The sequence below is a fragment of the Mya arenaria genome, chromosome 10 (assembly GCF_026914265.1).
Source record: "Mya arenaria isolate MELC-2E11 chromosome 10, ASM2691426v1".
NCBI classification, from domain to species: Eukaryota; Metazoa; Mollusca; class Bivalvia; order Myida; family Myidae; genus Mya; species Mya arenaria.
Genome location: NC_069131.1, coordinates 38577320 through 38597638, shown reverse-complemented (window position 1 = coordinate 38597638; position 20319 = coordinate 38577320). Strand labels below are relative to the sequence as shown.

Below are 20319 nucleotides of genomic sequence, written 5' to 3'. Positions count from 1 at the left end.
GTATACAATCTTTTAGTGGTCAACATACTATTTTGTAAACTACTCACTTTCTTGACCAGTCAATATTCATTTTTACCGCCTTATCTGATAAAAGTCAAACTGCTTATGTATTGAAATAAATGTCAGAAACATCAGAACACTTGAGAAGTATTTCCTTTTCAAAGGACAAAACAAAATGTTGACCACTCATTAAATAGATGTTTGGTTTAGAAATTCCAAGTGACTGTGATCACATTGTGACCACTTTTAACCGACGAAAATCAACCCGTTTGTTAAAGTTCCTTCTTTTATCATAACAGATGAAACATATGCTTCATCTTCAAATTTACATTCTACTAAATTGCAAATCAAATCATGATGAAATGCAAGCACAATACATGAACAAAATAGATTCCTTGACAATAAGTACACTCTGAAGTGTGTTTACATATGAAATGACGTCTTAATAGATGACCATCTGATCAACATTATTAAACATAGGTTCGTAATGAAAATTACAATATTATTGACAATATCTACCATCTACATGAGATCCAACAGTTAATGTGAATACATGCATAATTTAAAGTTCATGGCAAACAAAATATACAGAGAATTACACCAAAGAGATAGCATATAGAAAACTATATAGCAAATTCTAGTGGACATATAATTGTCGATTCTAAACAAAATACATGTAAATATACATTGTTATGTCAATAGTTTTCGTTTTCAAACACATTCATCCCTTCTTTAGAATTCATTGTTTAAAATGGTGACAAAACTAGTTTCAGCCATATTTGCGTGGACGGTATCTATGCGAATTGTTGAATGTTCGTTTTTTGGAGCGACATGAAGGTTATTCATCAATCATAAGGCTGCATAGATGTGTGTGTGTGTGTGTGTGTGTGTGTGCGTGCGTGCGTGCGTGCGTGCGTGCGTGCGTGCGTGTGTGAACTTAGGTAAGCTATCTGTCATTATGCTGCACAGATGTGTAAGTGCATTAAGGTAAGTCATCCGTCATTATGCTGCAAAGATGTGTGAGTGAAGTAAGGTAAGCCATCCTTCATTATGCTGCAAAGATGTGTGAGTGAAGTAAGGTACGCCATCCTTCATTATGCTGCACAGACGTGTTAGTGCATTAAAGTAAGCCATCCGTCATGATGCTGCAAAGGGGTGTGAGTCAATTAAGGTAAGCCATCAGTCATTATGCTGCAAAGAAGTGTAAATGTATTAAGGTATGCTATCTAATATTCGATTGCTAAGCCGTGTTAGTGCATTAAGGTAAGTAAACCATCATCGAGCTGCAAAGATGTGTTATTGCATTAAGGTAAGCCATCCTTTATTATGACGAAAAGGCGTGTAAGTGCATAAGGGTAAGTCACTAGGTAAGCCATCCATCTTTAGGCTACAAAGACTTGTTAGTGCATTAAGGTAAGCCACCCATCATTAGGATGCTAAGACGTGTTAGTGCATTAAGCTAAGCCACCCATAATAAGGATGCAACGACGAGTTAGTGCATTAAGGTAAGTCACCCATTATAAGGATGCAAAGATGTGTTAGTGCATTAAGGTTAGCCACCCATCATTAGGATGCAAAGATATGTTAGTGAATTAAGGTAAGCCATCCATCATCAAGCTGCAAAGATGTGTTGGTGCATTAAGGTAAGCCATCAATCATCAAGCTGCAAAGATGTTTTAGTGCATTAAGGTAAGCCATCCATCATCAAGCTGCAAAGATGTGTTAGTGCATTAAGGTAAGCCACCCATAATAAGGATGCAACTATGTGTTGGTGCATTAAGTTAAGCCATCCATCATAAGGACACAAAGATGTTTTAGTAAATTAAGGCAAACCATCTATCATAAGGACGCGTAGATGTGTTAGTACATTAAGGAAAGCCATCCATAATAAGGATGCAAAAAAGTGTGAGTCCATTTAGGTAAGCCATCCACCATTAGGGTGCAAAGATTTGTTTATGCATTTCGGACATAATTAGAATGCAAAGACGTGTTAGTGCATTAAGGTAAGTCACTCATCATTAGGATGCAAATATGTGTTAGTGCATTAAGGTAAGTCACTCATCATTAGGATGCAAATATGTGTTTGTGCATTAAGGTAAGCCATCCATCGTAAGGATGCAAATATGTGTTAGTGTATTGAGGTAAGCCATCCATCGTAAGGATACAAACATGTGTTGGTGCATTAAGGTAAGCCACCCATTATTAGGATGCAAATATGTGTTGGTGCATTAACGTAAGCCATTGATCATTTTGCTAAGATGTGTTAGTGCATTCAGGTTAACCGTCCATCATTTGGATCAAGGGCGTGTTTGTGCATTTTAGATAGTAAAATCAAGATTATTTCTATGTCGAATTCATATTTGACTAGCCGTTATATAATTTTGCATGAATTACGTTTTTCAAATACATCAAAATTGCACTAGCTTTTTGTGAATACTTTTAAAAAAATTTTTTTTTAAACATTTAGCAAATTTAAAATGAAACCATTAGCAATGAATTTATGATGGATGGTTTACCTTAAGAGCATATACACGCATTATTATATCAAAGCTACCTCTATCAATGCGTTTACTATACATTTGCCAATTATTTTAATATTTACTTAAAACAGACCACTCTCATCCTTAATAAGCATTAATTAAACATGTATGTTATCAGATTGCAAAACTGTGAATGAATATTTCTATAACAATAAAAGTTAATGAGTATTGGTGTAACTATAAATGTTAATGAATATTGGTGTAACTATAAATATTAATGCATATTGGTGTAACCATAAATGTTAAGAAATATTGCCATAACTATAAATGTTAATGACTATTGCTATAACTATCAATGTTAATGAATATTGTTATAACTTTAGTTTGATTTTCACTGGTGTTGTAAACACTGGCTCGATTTTTCAGAATTTTGTCGAAGTAATCAATGTGATTAACGACATCGATAATAACGTTTAAAAATTAACTATTTCATTATGTGCTCGCGTATTTATATGAAATATATAACATACAGCTGCTTGGGCGGTCTTAAATCTTTTTTAAGATATACAGCAGACATCGATTAAATCCATTAGATTTTCAAAGCAACAACGATCTGAACGTAAGCGATTACGTTAACAACGTTGTTAACTTGAACAATGTTCCGAACAATCGGCCAAGTATTCGAATTATCCTTACATTTACACAGTTAGTATTACTTTCATAAACCCGAGTAGTTATATACAATATTACGAGCATTTTATGTTTATCTAAAGTATCCCACTTGATCCAACAATCTATTTGCACAAAATATGTCTTTTGATATAATACACCTGTAAGCAAAGCTGTTCCTAGGACTGTGATTCACGGGGTAAAACAATGTTTAATTAAATAATAAATCAAAATATTTACAAGATATGAAAAACATATTTAAAGTTGCACTCTCACAGATTGAACGTTCTGACAACTTTTTTGTCTTGGAACAAGCCAATTTTTGCGAAAATCCATGGAAACCAGTTGTATAAGACTGCTGACAAAATATTAGATCTCAGATTTAGGTTAAGGTTTTATGCATTTTACTTTAACCGTTAGTAAGGTTAAAGCCATTAAACATTAATTTTCGAACGGAAATATGCAAATCTGCGATCCGATCATTTGTCAGCAATCTTTTATCATTGGTTTGCAGATATTTACGTAAAAAATTGCTCTTTCCAAGACAAAAATTAAAAAAGTTGTAAAAATGGTTAATCTGTGAGTGTGCAGCTTTAAGAAGTAAAAAAGAAAAGTAAATTCATTTTTTTTTAAATGTTTAAGATATATTGGATAACTTGCACAAATCTTAGCTATTCAACTGATTTAACTGTGGGATATATTAATAAGAAAATATTGTTCATGAAAATGACATATATATTGATAACGTCCAGATTACTTACCCTTAGCATTTTTCAAATAACTTAATTTCACGTTTATCTTTTACGATAATGTACATGTGGTACGGCGAACATTGTCCATTCTTTGCTTTCGTAGTTTCTTTGTAAAGTGTTCACCATTTGCAAATGTCACCTCCATAGGCGGTGTCTTCTTCCGCATCTGATTATTGATATATACCCAGAACACCTCCAGCTGGGCCGGGGCGATGGTCACATGCAGGAGACGAAGGTTCACAAAATAGATCTCAGCGAGGTCCGTGCAGGAGGACAGGTCCAGGTGGAAGTCGTCAGGAAATGTTAATGTGCCCAACCACAGTTCTTGTAGTTTTTCACACTGCCGTATATTAAGGGTTTCATTTAAAGTAACGTTGTACAGACTGAGCTTTCGTAATTTCTCTGTAAACTGTTCCCCTTGTGCGAATGTCACCTCCATTGGGGTGTCTTCTCCAGCATGTCATCCTTGATGTAGACCCAGAACACCTCCAGCCGGGCCGGGGCGATGGTCACATGGTGGAGACGGAGATTTCGTAGTGTTACTATAGTCAGGTCCGTGAATGAGGAAAGGTCCAGGTGGAAGTCGTCAGGAAATGTTAATGTGCCCAACCGCAGTTTTTGTAGTTTATCACACTGCCGTATATTAAGGGTTTCATTTAAAGTAACGTTGTACAGACTGAGCTTTCGTAATTTCTCTGTAAACTGTTCCCCGCGTGCGAATGTCACCTCCATTGGGGGTGTCTTCTCCAGCATGTCATCCTTGATGTAGACCCAGAACTTCTCCAGCTGTGCCGGGGCGATGGTCACATGGTGGAGACGGAGATTCTGTAGTGTTACTTCAGTCAGGTCCGTGAATGAGGAAAGGTCCAGGTGGAAGTCGTCAGGAAATGTTAATGTGGCCAGCTGCAGTTTTTGTAGTTTATCACACTGCCGTATATTAAGGGTTTCATTAAAAGTAACGTTAATCAGACTGAGCTCTCGTAATTTGTCTGTAAACTGTTCCCCTTGTGCGAATGTCACCTCCATTTAGGGTGTCTTCTCCAGCATGTCATCCTTGATGTAGACCCAGAACATCTCCAGCCGGGCCGGGGCGATGGTCACATGGTGGAGACGGAGATTTCGTAGTGTTACTGCAGTCAGGTCCGTGAATGAGGAAAGGTCCAGGTGGAAGTCGTCAGGAAATGTTAATGTGGCCAGCTGCAGTTTTTGTAGTTTATCACACTGCCGTATATTAAGGGTTTCATTAAAAGTAACGTTGTACAGACTGAGCTTTCGTAATTTCTCTGTAAACTGTTCTCCTTGTGCGAATGTCACCTCCATTGGGGGTGTCTTCTCCAGCATGTCAGCCTTGATGTAGACCCAGAACTCCTCCACCTGGGCCGGGGCGATGGTCACATGGTGGAGACGGAGATTCTGTAGTGTTACTTCAGTCAGGTCCGTGAATGAGGAAAGGTCCAGGTGGAAGTCGTCAGGAAATGTTAATGTGGCCAGCTGCAGTTCTTGTAGTTTATCACACTGCCGTATATTAAGGGTTTCATTAAAAGCAACGTTTATCAGACTGAGCTTTCGTAATTTCTCTGTAAACTGTTCCCCTTGTGCGAATGTCACCTCCATTGGGGGTGTCTTCTCCAGCATGTCATCCTTGATGTAGACCCAGAACATCTCCAGCCGGGCCGGGGCGATGGTCACATGGTGGAGACGGAGATTTCGTAGTGGTACTATAGTCAGGTCCGTGAATGAGGAAAGGTCCAGGTGGAAGTCGTCAGGAAATGTTAATGTGGCCAGCTGCAGTTCTTGTAGTTTATCACACTGCCGTATATTAAGGGTTTCATTAAAAGTAACGTTGACCAGACTGAGCTTTCGTAATTTCTCTGTAAACTGTTCCCCGCGTGCGAATGTCACCTCCATTGGGGTGTCTTCTCCAGCATGTCAGCCTTGATGTAGACCCAGAACATCTCCAGCTGTGCCGGGGCGATGGTCACATGGTGGAGACGGAGATTCTGTAGTGTTACTTCAGTCAGGTCCGTGAATGAGGAAAGGTCCAGGTGGAAGTCGTCAGGAAATGTTAATGTGGCCAGCTGCAGTTTTTGTAGTTTATCACACTGCCGTATATTAAGGGTTTCATTAAAAGTAACGTTTATCAGACTGAGCTTTCGTAATTTCTCTGTAAACTGTTCCCCGCGTGCGAATGTCACCTCCATTGGGAGTGTCTTCTCAAGCATGTCATCCTTGATGTTGACCCAGAACACCTCCAGCTGGGCCGGGGCGATAGTCAGATGATCGAGATAAACGTTATTCAGAACCAAAATTTTAAGATTCTCACATAATGCCAGGTGTAAATTATCATTTTCTATGTACAAATTGAAAAGACATAGGACTGATAATTTGTTTAAAGAACATGTTGGAATAGTTTGTGGATAAGTATCATTCTCATTTTCACTGGATATACATAGTGTGCTTAATTGTTCCATGCCTGTCATGCTGATATTAACAGGGTATTCTTCGGAACATTGAATAGCGCACGACTTCAATCCTTTACGGCTGTGTTGCAAGAGTGGATGTTTTGCCGCAAAGTGTTTCCTATTTAGCCATGCATGTCTTAACGTTAGTTGCGGATTTGACTGACCATTATTTACACATTCGTTGTACGAAAGTAGCACGGCGTCTTGGTACTCGATGATCTCATTTTTATAAAATGTATATCCTCTGTAAAACTCCCGCTTCGTATCCCCGAACATTTCCGAACATCGCCGGCCATGCTCGTAATTCATCACGCACAGGAAGGACATTAAGTCCGGTGAAAACGCAGTATTGAAGTTGTTCTCAAACGCAAGCCAATCTTCACTCTTGAAATCCAGTGACGAAATATATAATGCTGCTAACATTTCCTGATAGGTTTTGTGTAGAAATCGGTACACTTTGCTTTCAATACTGCACTTGTGTGACCTATCGGCTGAGATCAGTCCTGTATCTAAAAGAAATTGCTCATCTTGTAACGAATTCATGGTTGCCTCGTTAAAATCGTTCTTCGAGTTAATTAACATCTCAAAAGCAATCTTTCCTGTTTCATAAATCAAAGAGGATTTTGCTTTACACAGCTTTCGTCCCTCAAAACATGTAGGAAGAGGCTTTTGTGTGGGAGGTGGTGTTTGTGGACGTTCTGAGTTGTCATTGCTTTTGTTGTTTACTAAGCTGAACATCATTTCCAATATATCTGCATAGATGTGTGATCTTGTTGGCCCAAGCGTTACACTAGTTTTTTTATTTTCTGGTGTTTCGTCGTCCATACGTCGATCTTGCCAGACGCAGTAAAGTTGGAGTCCCACGAGCGTGTTGGAGGAAAGTGATTGCAGTTTCAGTGTTTGTAAAGTGGCAAAGAAGTCTTTAACTTCAAAAGTTGTCCCGTACAAAATGTTTAAAATTTGATTCACGTGTTTAAACAGCTGTTTTTGTGAAATTTGGCTGAGATCGTCAATACTAACATGCATGTACTTCGGCAGTGCCATATCTGCGAGTTTCCATGGGCGGCATGTTATAATTATGCTGTACTTCCGGTTTGCCATTGGTGAGTTCAACGTTGACAAAGAAGTCTCGTCCATTCCATCTAAGATGACCAAACAACGTTCGTCTATGAATACCCTTTCCAGTTTTTCTCGGTCTTGCCTCTGGTATCCAATCTCATTTTCTAAGTGAGCGAGGATGATATCATCAATGGAATGGGAACAGTTTGGCGGAAAATCCCTCATTGGAATGTAGAGGAGATAGGGTATGTCTTCTAAAGATGTAAAGGGAATGTCAAACCTCTCTTTAAATTTGCTGATTGTAACCGTTTGGTCGTCATGTAATGCGCACCACAAAACAGCTACAGACTTACAAAATGATGTTTTACCAACACCAGCATTCGCGGTTATGATTGTGATTTTGTTCGTTTTATCATTAGGTGTCAGTAGCTGTTCAAGTGATGTAATACGAGATTTCTGGTTTTCTGTTGCCCGGTTCTTGGTATCAATCTTTATTTTTTGCAATACTTCAAAAAGCCTTGGAGGCATGTAAAAATCCTCCAAGCGGGAGTCACCATGACGAAAGAACGGCCCCAGCGAAAGGGTAGAATTGGTTGTTAAATGGTGTTGAAGTAGAGTTGTTTTGAGGTCTGAAACATGTTATATTTGGTCATATTCTACATTTGATATTGAACGAATATTAAAGTGACACTGTGAGGCGTAAAGATAGCACGCGATCACAAATGAGAACGACAACGGTGAAATTGACATTACAAAACACATGTTGAACACATAACTTGTACTTGTTTATTCAATTGTGTGTTTGTTGTGATTTTAAATTGTATATGTCTTCACGATCAATAGTAAGGTTGTGAAACACTACTTGTACGGCTACTTGTACACGTAATCAAGAAATGTGTACATGTTGTGAACTTCTTCATCGAGGAATGTTTACATGTTGCGACCTACGTCATCCAGGAATGTGTACTTTTTGCCCACATGTCACCCAGGAAGGTGTACTTTTTGCGCACCGAGTCACCCAGAAATGTGTATTTTAGAATTTCATTAACGATAGCACGAGCAGCGTGATTTATGTAAAAACAGCAAGCCAACTAGAACAATTTTAAGATAAATTAAGTAAGGGAAATGTAAACACAACTGCAACCACAGTACGCGTACAATTTATGTTTCGCTACCTCATATAAAGAAACCCCACAATAAGTGTCATATCAACCTCTGACTTGGGAAACCAAAGAAGTCTATTTTAAGACGCGCGTGTTATGTGGCAGAATCATGTCAACTGGTCAAAACCGTGCCGTATGATGTACCATGATGTGTATATGAGATTTTAACATAGACAAGTCACGTGAGGTATAATTAACCAAATTGTTTTTTATGTTTAACTATCCTGAAAAAACGGACCCCGAAAGAAACAAATACCAAATTAGTGATATTCGATGTATAACATAGACACTAGAGCCTCAATTCTGCACAATCTTCATTTTTTAGATAGACTTCCACAGTATTGAGTTCAAATAAAACTTTTAGTGGGTTGATCATAGGAATCACACTGAATGCATCATTTCAGATATCAAATACCAATAATACAAGTACAGCGTATGAGAATTTTGTTTACACTTGTGTTTTGTCATCGAAATTAAAGTAAACGGGAAATATTTCGGTAAGATCCATGATCATATAAATTGTGCTGTTTTTCGACCGGGAAGACTAAAACCTATCCGCTCGCGGACGCTAAACATAGAAATGAATTGGTATGGCCTAATTATCCAAAAGCGTTTTCTGGAGGTTTGTAAAACAGGTTTTGAATTTTCAAATGAGAAATAAAATGAGAAAGGTACACACGATAAGGGTGTTATAGTAAGCATTTTATTTTTTAAAGTGACACTCTTAAATCAATACATACACATGTTTAACAAACACCAATTTTGACTGATTGACCTTGTTCTTCTTACTAAATAATGCATTTATGGAAAATATAAATTACTGATAACAAGATTGTAACTGTGTATTCAATAGCAGAAAGCGCAAAAATAATAAATGATTGGTGAATGCTAAAAGATTTACTGTGATCTACTATAGTCTCATAAGATAGAAATACTGTGTTGTATGCTCATTTCTTTCAAATTAAACTCGGTATTCGTCATAAGAACTATTATTTTCGACATCTATTCATCATTGTGGGAATATTAAAACAATATAATTAATTGTGGTAAATCTTTTTGGGAGTAAGATTGCATCTTTAAATGAATGCAACAATTATAACTATTTAACTTTCGAGAGGCTTATTGGTTTTTGATTGCCCTTTTTATTAAGCAAAGGCTGAACAATCTAAATAATCATTATTCAGTTTTGACAATAATACTTGCCATTGTAATTTTGTTATTGTATACTGTTGGATTACAAGTGTTTTCGCCGCTTAAAGGGATACAAAGTGTGAAGATATACTCTATATTCAGTTAAAATTGTGTAGTAATTACTAACCGGGATTTCAATATATTAACAATGAAAGTAGACACGCAAATGTTGATATGGTTACAATTGACAGTGATAAAGTAAAAGAATCAAATTTGTCGTTTAAATACCGGATTGCATCGTTCCAAAAGTGTTAACATTTTACCTACCCGTTTTGAAGGCTTCATCCACCTGCTGCTGCTGCTGTAAAATCTCGGCCTTCTGGGCGTCATAGTCTCGCTTGTGGGCTTCTACGTCCTCACCAATGCGATCAACAAGTTCTTCCATGTATGTAGCCACCACATGTGTTTTGTTCTCCAACACTTGGTGAAGTTTCGTGGTCTCTTCGATGTGTCTCTCTATGTCAATGACTAATTCACTTGATTCTTGTGTTCTAATAGGTCCTTGTATATTTTCTATTGGTCTATCCATCTGATGCGACCGCACATTATCACATATTTCTGCTCGATGCGTCCTATGATCAGTTTTTCGTCTTGTCTTTCTCAAATAATTCCCCATGATTGTTATTTTGTATTACCTATATGAACGGTATATTTGTTGTATTAAGCGCGTTTTAACCAACTAATTTTCATCAACGATTGACATCTTTCTTAGAATTTAAGTCGTAAAATTTAAAGTTTATTTTTTTAAATATGAGATTCGCATTTTCTGTAAATTTAAATCATAATATTGAATGTCTATAGTGACTTCAAAATGTGATGGATGTTAGGCGAAGGTCTACGTCGACGTTTCAGCATCATCTGAAGTTGTAAAATCAAACAAAAATGTAAATATCGTGTATATTGTTCATAATATAAGTATGATCATAATGACTTTAAAATATGCGCTTTCTTCATATATTATTACATTAAAGCTGCTTATTTCGAACCACGGCTTAATGTAAAAACAAACATTTTTGATGGTACCTGTGTGCGTGACCCCAACCCTCGAACATCCCTCAACCCTTCAATATCCCTGTTGCATGAGTAGTCTTCCCCACATGTTAGCACCCCGTCCCTCTGATACATCTAAATAAATGTTGCACAACTGAAATCAACATTGTAGGTGACAATATCCCGTCCGTGAAAGTTGTGCGATATTTGGGCGCTTACCTTGACCAGTTTCTAAATTTTAAAGAACATATTCGAATTAAGTGTAAAAGTGCTATGTTTAACTATCTGAGGATTAAAAGTATCCGTAAATATCTGACCGTAGACGCTACCAAAATTCTTGTTTTGTCGCTTGTCATCTCCCATCTCGATTATTGTAATGCATTACTTTACGGAATAGCCGATTGTGATTTATATAAATTGCAGCGTATACAAAATATGTGTGCGAAACTTGTTCTTCAGCGTGGAAAATATGACAGTGCTAAAGACGTGTTATTCGAGCTCAATTGGCTGCCAGTTAAAGCACGAATTCAATTTAAGATACTGTGTTTAATGTTTAATTGTTCAACCGGAAATGCCCCATCATATCTCACGGAACTATTGACCGTAAAAATGCATCGACGTGCCGGTTTGAGATCCTCTGCTACGTCAGAACTTATTTACGATGTCCCATTTAATAGGCGAAAATCATTCTCTGACCGGGGTTTCGCTACAGCAGGCCCAGTTCTTTGGAATAAACTGCCTGTACACGTCAAGAACTCGTCTTCCATAGAACAGTTCAAAAAGAATCTTAAAACTCACTTCTTTAGAGATTTTTATGCATTTTTCAAGTCATTGTTCATACTGTGGTTTTAATAGAAGATAGACTGATTGGACTTATCCGTGTTTCTGTTATTTGTGTTCTGTGATATTTATATGAATTATTAGAATCCTGATTTATATTTTATTGTAATATATTGTAATTTAAAGTGTTTAAAGTCTTAAGTTGAGTGTACTTTTATCATCTTAATCAAGCTCATGTATAATTTATTTTTATTTTTTATTTTTATTAATATAATTCAGCTGATTCGAGCCTCTGTTATTCGTGGCATCGATGTATAAATTTATTTTAGTCACAACGATCCATTTTTTAAAGCAGGTTATTTAAATTTTTAGAAGTAGTATGTATCGTGAATTGTTAATATTTTAATAATTCTCTTATTGTTTTATAGTTTTGCTACCTACGTTTGACATGTTTTATATGGTATATGTCTCAGTGTTTGATTTTGTTCTATAATTTGTGATTCTTATATTTGGTATTGTGTGTACAACGCCATTGAATATTTATATAGAAATAGGCGTTTAATGAAATAAATCAGTTTCAGTTTTTCAGTTTTTTATATATGAGTGCCCCAAACCCCAACACATGCCGAGCCCCATATTCATCTGATACATCAAACGTAACATGTGTAGGTGATCCCACACCCGCACAACTCCTCCAAGTTCTCACGATACATTTTTTAATAGGACACTCACTCCCAAACACTTCCCTTTTCCCCTAAAACATGTATAATAGCCGCCACGCCTGCATATTTTGTCCGCATACTCCGCATTCATCTGATTCATGTACCCCTACCGGGCATACTAACAAAACTCCATCGCCCAGATACATGTGTGCCCTTTCTATCCCCAACTGATACATATGTGAGTACCTTCGACTTCTGTACACTCCTCCAACCCCTTCCCGGCCATTCCCACCAACAAACAATCCCTACTGATGCATGTGACCCTCTTGGGCATCCCCACCAAAAACAAGATCCCCACTGATGCATGTTCCCCTCCCGGGCATACCAACAAACTCCACCGCCCTGATACATTTGTGCGCGTTCCATCCCCGACTGATACATATGTGAGTACATCCGACTTCTGTACACTCCCTCTCGGGCATCCCCACCAAAAACCACATATTCACTGATGCATGTTCCCCTCCCGGGCATACCAATAAACTCCACCGCCCTGATACATTTGTGCGAGCTCCAACCCCACTGATACATGTGTGAGTACCCCCATGTCCACACACTCCCCCATATCCCTGATACACGTGTAAGTGTTCCCTATACCCTCGTATCACCCTTCAATCCCCCGCATGCACGCACGCACGCACGCACAAACAAACAAGCTGATACATATGTAAAGCTCCCAACACACATGATGAAACATGTGAAAGCCTCCCTCCCCTGCACTGTTTCTGGTTCATGTTAGTGGCCCCTCCCCCTGTTGATGCATGTGAGACCCTCCCCCTTTGCACCTATGCTGATACATGTGTGATTGCCCCTTGCAACTATTCTGATACATGTGTGAGTTACCCCCTCCCCTACACCTATCGTAACACATGTTGGAGTGACCTGCCCCTGCACCTATGCATGTTTGAGTGCCGCCACCCCCTGCTGATATGTTGATACATATGTGAGTGCCCCGCTTCCCTGCACATATGCTAATACATGTGTGAGTGCCTTCCCCCTGCACCTATGCTAATACATGTGTGAGTACCTTCCCCCTGCACCTATGCTAATACATGTGTGAGTGCCTTCCCCCTGCACCTATGCTAATACATGTGTGAGTGCCTTCCCCCTGCACTTATGCTGATACATGTGTGAGTGCCTTCCCCCTGCACTTATGCTAATACATGTGTGAGTGCCTTCCCCCTGCACTTATGCTGATACATGTGTGAGTGCCTTCCCCCTGCACCTATGCTAATACATGTGTGAGTGCCTTCCCCCTGCACTTATGCTGATACATGTGTGAGTGCCTTCCCCCTGCACTTATGCTGATACATGTGTGAGTGCCTTCCCCCTGCACTTATGCTGATACATGTGTTTAATGTGTTTAGTTAGTGTAATCAACATATGGCTTAAAAATAGTTTCGAAAAAATAAACATTTTAAATGTAAATGTGTAGTCTTTCCTTTAAGATAAGTGCACTCTTGCGAACTACCTGTAACCTTCTTAAATCACAAACAATATAGTTTCTACATGCGATTTTTAAAAGAGCCCGGGAAATATCACGACAGAGGCAGACGAACTGACGGTGCTATTAAAACAGACATTACAGCATGCAATACAGGCCCTACATATTTCAACCAAAATATGTGAAATATCGCATAGAAGCATAATTATGTGTTGATAAAGATAATGAACTCTTACAAACTTTTAAAATGCGATGAAAATTTCGAAAACGGAAACAATCTGACCATCTTTGAGCATTACTGTGATATGGTTCGAAACAAAGACGATTTGACCTAGTGACCTAATGGTCGATCACATGTGACAAAGTTTAAAATGTGTCTAATAACCTTACCAATTCCTACCAATATATGGTTCATATTATTAGGTTCCAGACAAACAATGTAACATTTGACCTAGTGACATTATTTTTATCAAATGGGATCCAGTTTAAAATTTGTCCAAGAGTTCAACATCCTGAATATGTTTCGTAAAGTTTGAAACGAATATATTGCCTCGGTTTGATCCCAAGATTTCTCTTACATTTGACATAATGACGTAGTTTTTGACCCCTTAGTACAAACCTTATAACAACCGGGCAATATTGTAACACGGGGAACATTCTGACCAAGTTTTAACATGATCTGATCAATCCCTACCTAGATATGGTCCCGTATAAACGGACGGACGGACGGACGCCCAAACATTATACCCCTTCTTAAATGTTCGGTCCGGATGGGGATAACGTAACTAGAGCAAAACATGTATTTGAGGAATTGCTTAAAAACAATGATTTGTACATAATAACTTTTGTTTGTTGTCAAATAAATTTTCGAAAATCAGTAAGGTCAATTCTTAAATATGCAACTAAAGGAATATAGTAAAAGTTAAGTCACGTGAATGCATCAATACAAGCATATCATATTACAACAACACGACTTCTTCCATTTACCGATCCATGTCCAATACAAAAAAACAAACAATTAAATATAAAACGTGTGTCATTAGGATGCCAATGAATAGGTAGTATTTTGATTGTTCTAAACATTAAGAATGCATGTGTGAGGTATTTTTGTTATCATAAACAATCCAACCGCTCCCACCAATTTTTGAAACGTATTCCGAACGGTCTTTATAAAAAGAATTTCCATCTGGTTTCCTGGTCTTTTATATTAGATACCAATGATTCGAAAAACGAAACAAATTATTGGAGTTTGCTAAATTAAAAAATAAATTACATTCTAATTTACCAAATAACTTTTACATGGCTTTCTAAAGTAGTCAGAATAACTCAAAAACTTTAAAAAGTAAAGCGAATCACAAAACTGCATACCAGTGATTTTTGGGTGCAATTTACTGTCTTCTAAAGGCCGTTTCCCCTTCCAAAAAAATGTCCATTTTCCCCCCAAAATTTGATTTTTTTCCTAATTTGATATATGCCGACTAGGTTTATGAATAAAAAAGCATTGAATTTCTTTAAAATTAAACATAATCTTGACAATTCTGACTCTTTCACAGCATCATGTATTCATAAAAAAGGTGAAAACATGTATGTTTGCCATATTATAAGCTATTTTGGCCTGATTTTGTACTTTTCCCAAAGTCAACTTTTTTTCCCAATTAACAAGGCACAGGCGGTAAAATTATTCCCAAAAACAAATCACTGCGTACAATAGGTCTACATCAGAAACCTTTCAGCATATAACTTTAATAGTTACAGTGACTGTTTTCTTGCCTCTATAATGGTAGTAACATCCCTCACATCTATGCCTACTAAATCCCAAGTCAAAATCTTGCAGCGCCAAACAATAGGTCCAAACCAGACGCGTACCAGTATAATACATCACTAGTTATACTGACTGTTCAATTGCCAATTTATCCCTAGACAAAGACCTACAGGACAGAAAATGAACCTCAGAAGTGTATCAGTAAATAACTTCAATTGTTACAGTGACGAAGTGTATCAGTAAATAACTTCAATAGTTACAGTGACTGTTTTTCTTGCCTCTATATGACTGACCTTACTTGGCCGCTTGCTTTGTTCCTAAGGACTCTACAAAGCCCCAATACACCTATTGAGTTACCTTAAAAATCATATAAACCTTTATTACAGAACACCACACCTAAAAACCCAAATCCAAATGCGTTGACTTTAACACACAACCCCATTTTCCTTTCAAGGAACTGAGTAAAAACAAGTACAAAGTGTTCAGGGCCTTACTTCGAACGCCAACGCAGGATAGAACCGACACCAGGAAGAGATAAACTAAGAACTATCACCTTATTAATCTTGAATTAACTTACAATTCCCTTCAACACCACACTTCAGGGCTGATATTCATAAAACGTCTTAAGTCATTTCCTAACTGAAGTCATTTACCTAACTTATGTATCTATCTTATCATATGATATAATAACATCACTATATATGAAATACTTATTTTTCAATGATTTTATAAAAAAACAAACATACTTTTACGTTAAAAACAATAATACCTTTCTATGTAATTTGACTATGAAAAATAAGAAATTGAGTTAAGTTAAGAAATGACTTAAGAAGTTTTATGAAGAACGCCCCTTCTTTTCAAATATCAACACATGGTCAATAACAGTGAAAACAAACAATTATCAGTGATTGTCACTTTTGTCCCAGCAATGTGAACGATTCACTGTCGAAGTCTTACTTTTTTCACTCCATTGAGTCCGGCCGGACCCAAACTGAATAACTACTGTGAATCTTTTAATGTAATCTAAATATTTCATAATAAATAGTTGGTAAGTCATTATCATGCACCAGTCAATTGTGACCACGCCCCCCCCCCAGGTCCGGGGGGATAGCCGGGGAAAGGGCCGTGTTTTTACTTTCCAGGTGGCTCTGCAGGGCCGGGTGACCTCGGTGGTTTTGTCATAGCGCCAAATTTAGAGGAGATTGGGCTTTATATAGAGTCTCTGGGGTGCGGGGGCATTCGGCCGGGGCTTAACCATCAGCTCGTCCCCGCAGGGCGGGAATTTTACCCGGGGTTGGCTGGACCGAAACTCAAAGTCCCGGCTAAACCTTACAATTGACTGGTGCATTATGTCATTCATCAATAATACTATTTAATAGTCTTTCACTGCCCGTTTTTATCGCAATTTTAACAATACTATTAGTGTCATAGAAATCATAATTTATCTTCAAGTAATTCAATACCTCTTTAAACAAATGCGTTCAACCTGATGTTCGTGTAAAATGACTGAATTGATCATATTTTACCTTTTAAATGACGAGTAATATCTACGTTGTTTATGACAGCAAATGGATATTTAATAACTAAGGGAGGCAACCGTAATGCGGTTACATTACATTCATTTTACCAAGCTAAATTCACCGCACAAGGTTTATATGATGATTACACCACTTGACATTCTTAAAATACGCACATTTATAGTACCTGTGTGAATAGGCTACATGGAAATGCCTGTGTTTAGCACTAGTCAGATATCGTTTATAAAAGACAACCAACACCACTATGCCGACTACATTACGGTACAGTGTTACATTTATCATGTGTCAAGGTGTGGAACTGAGTTAAAATTTTAGCGACACAACCTTAAAACTACGACATATATCTCTCATAAAAGCTATGCATAATGAAATAGAAACGTTCTTTTATATCACTATTTTATTATGATACTGAATCAACTTTATATTATAAACAAGAAAGAACTACACATTGGATAATTACGGAAGATGCTTATAAGGTTGTTCTTAGCTAACTTGTGTAACGGAAGAAAACATCTCCAAAGATAGAAATATAACAAATTGGTCTATGAGTCTTGCAAGACTATCGCGTAGTTTCTGGTGTCATATAACCGAATCCCAGTTGAACATTAAATTTAAGTTACGACCTAGGCTAAAAAAAGCCTAAATATCACGCCGACGAATGAAACAAAAGCAACAAGTGTAAAGATCACGCAATGAAAACTATATTATGTAAAAGCCCAGTAGTAAACAATTGAATATAAACCCTGTGTTCAGGCACAAAGTAAGGAACAAAACTATACTGAACGACACAACATTAATTTGGTGAACTCCGCATTACCAATCAAGACTCATAGTTGCATGTTTGTTATGCATGTGTGAAAATGCAAAGTATTCCGCCAATCCCATCATTATTAATGTTTTATTTTTGCTATGCTTGTGTGCAGTTGTTAACTATTCCGCCTACCAGCCTACCACATTACTGTCTATGTTATGCTCTGTATGTTCTGTTAGCCTACCAGCTAGTCGTCAGTGAATAGCTTTCACTGCATTATATTCATGTATTTGAAGAACCATAGTTAGTTGTTCAGAGTAAAACTTATACAAATCCCGTTACGGGTCTGACTAACCCCGTTACATAAACACAAGGGTCTGTAACTAATTGTTCTTATTATACATAGCATCGAACAATACAATTACTATTCATGATGGTATGTTTGCTATGCATGTATGCAGTTGTTAAGTATTCCGCCTACCCTTTTACTATTCATGGTTGCATGTTTGCTTTGCCTGTGTACAGTTGTTAAGTATTCCGCCAATCCAATTACTATTCATGGTTGTATGTTTGCTATGCGTGTATACAGTTGTTACGTATTCCGCCTACCCCGTTACTATTCATGGTTGCATGTTTGCTTTGCCTGTGTACAGTTGTTAAGTATTCCACCAATCCAATTACTATTCATGGTTGTGTGTTTGCCATACATGTGTACAGTTGTTAGGTATTCCACCAATCCACTTACTATTCATGGTTGTATGTTTGCTATACATGTGTACAGTTGTTAGATATTCCACCAATCCAATTACTATTCATGGTTGTATGTTTGCTATACATGTGTACAGTTGTTAGGTATTCCACCAATCCAATTACTATTCATGGTTGCATGTTTGCTTTGCCTGTGTACAGGTGTTAGGTATTCCACCAATCCAATTACTATTCATGGTTGTGTGTTTGCTATACATGTGTACAGTTGTTAGGTATTCCACCAATCCAATTACTATTCATGGTTGTGTGTTTGCTATACATGTGTACAGTTGTTAGGTATTCCACCAATCCAATTACTATTCATGGTTGTGTGTTTGCTATGCATGTGTACAGTTGTTAGGTATTCCACCAATCCAATTACTATTCATGGTTGTGTGTTTGCTATACATGTGTACAGTTGTTAGGTATTCCACCAATCCAATTACTATTCATGGTTGTGTGTTTGCTATACATGTGTACAGTTGTTAGGTATTCCACCAATCCAATTACTATTCATGGTTGTGTGTTTGCTATACATGTGTACAGTTGTTAGGTATTCCACCAATCCAATTACTATTCATGGTTGTGTGTTTGCTATACATGTGTACAGTTGTTAGGTATTCCACCAATCCAATTACTATTCATGGTTGTGTGTTTGCTATACATGTGTACAGTTGTTAGGTATTCCACCAATCCAATTACTATTCATGGTTGTGTGTTTGCTATACATGTGTACAGTTGTTAGGTATTCCACCAATCCAATTACTATTCATGGTTGTGTGTTTGCTATACATGTGTACAGTTGTTAGGTATTCCACCAATCCAATTACTATTCATGGTTGTGTGTTTGCTATACATGTGTACAGTTGTTAGGTATTCCACCAATCCAATTACTATTCATGGTTGTGTGTTTGCTATACAAGTGTACAGTTGTTAGGTATTCCACCAATCCAATTACTATTCATGGTTGTGTGTTTGCTATATATGTGTAGAGTTGTTAAGTATTCCACCAATCCAATTACTATTCATAGTTGTATGTTCTATGCATGTGTACAGTTGTTAGGTATTCCACCAATCCAATTACTATTCATGGTTGTATGTTTGCTATACATGTGTACAGCTGTTAGGTATTCTACCAATCCAATTACTATTCATGGTTGTATGTTTGCTATACATGTATGAAGTTGTAAAGTATTCCCCGTACCCCATTACTAGTCATAGTTGTATGTTTGCTATACATGTATGAAGTTGTAAAGTATTCCCCGTACCCCATTACTATTCATGGTTGTATGTTTGCTACGCATGAATGAAGTTGTAAAGTATTCCCCGTACCCCATTACTATTCATGGTTGTATGTTTGCTATACATGTATGAAGTTGTAAAGTATTCCCCGTACCCCATTACTATTCATGGTTGTATGTTTGCTTTGCATGAATGAAGTTGTAAAGTATTCCCCGTACCCCATTACTATTCATGGTTGTATGTTTGCTACGCATGAATGAAGTTGTAAAGTATTCCCCGTACCCCATTACTATTCATGGTTGTATGTTTGCTTTGCATGAATGAAGTTGTAAAGTAATTCCCCGTACCCCATTACTATTCATGGTTGTATGTTTGCTACGCATGAATGAAGTTGTAAAGTATTCCCCGTACCCCATTACTATTCATGGTTGTATGTTTGCTATGCATGAATGAAGTTGTAAAAGTATTCCCCGTACCCCATTACTATTCATGGTTGTATGTTTGCTATGCATGAATGAAGTTGTAAAGTATTCCCCGTACCCCATTACTATTCATGGTTGTATGTTTGCT

At 37.4% G+C, this 20319-nt stretch overlaps 2 protein-coding genes across 2 annotated transcripts in view; both read right to left on the bottom strand.

Moving 5' to 3' along the window:
• LOC128204252 (uncharacterized) overlaps positions 1–20319 on the bottom strand; it is a 146689-nt gene that overhangs the window by 4328 nt on the left and 122042 nt on the right. The gene's annotated exons all lie outside the window — the stretch shown is intronic.
• Positions 3457–5935, bottom strand: LOC128204255 (uncharacterized). Its single transcript, XM_052905659.1, has 2 exons — positions 4388–5935; positions 3457–4094 (listed from the first exon to the last, which is right to left on the bottom strand). The coding sequence occupies exon 1, from the start codon at positions 5807–5809 to the stop codon at positions 4928–4930; it is 882 nt and encodes a 293-aa protein (XP_052761619.1). The 5' UTR covers positions 5810–5935; the 3' UTR covers positions 3457–4094; positions 4388–4927.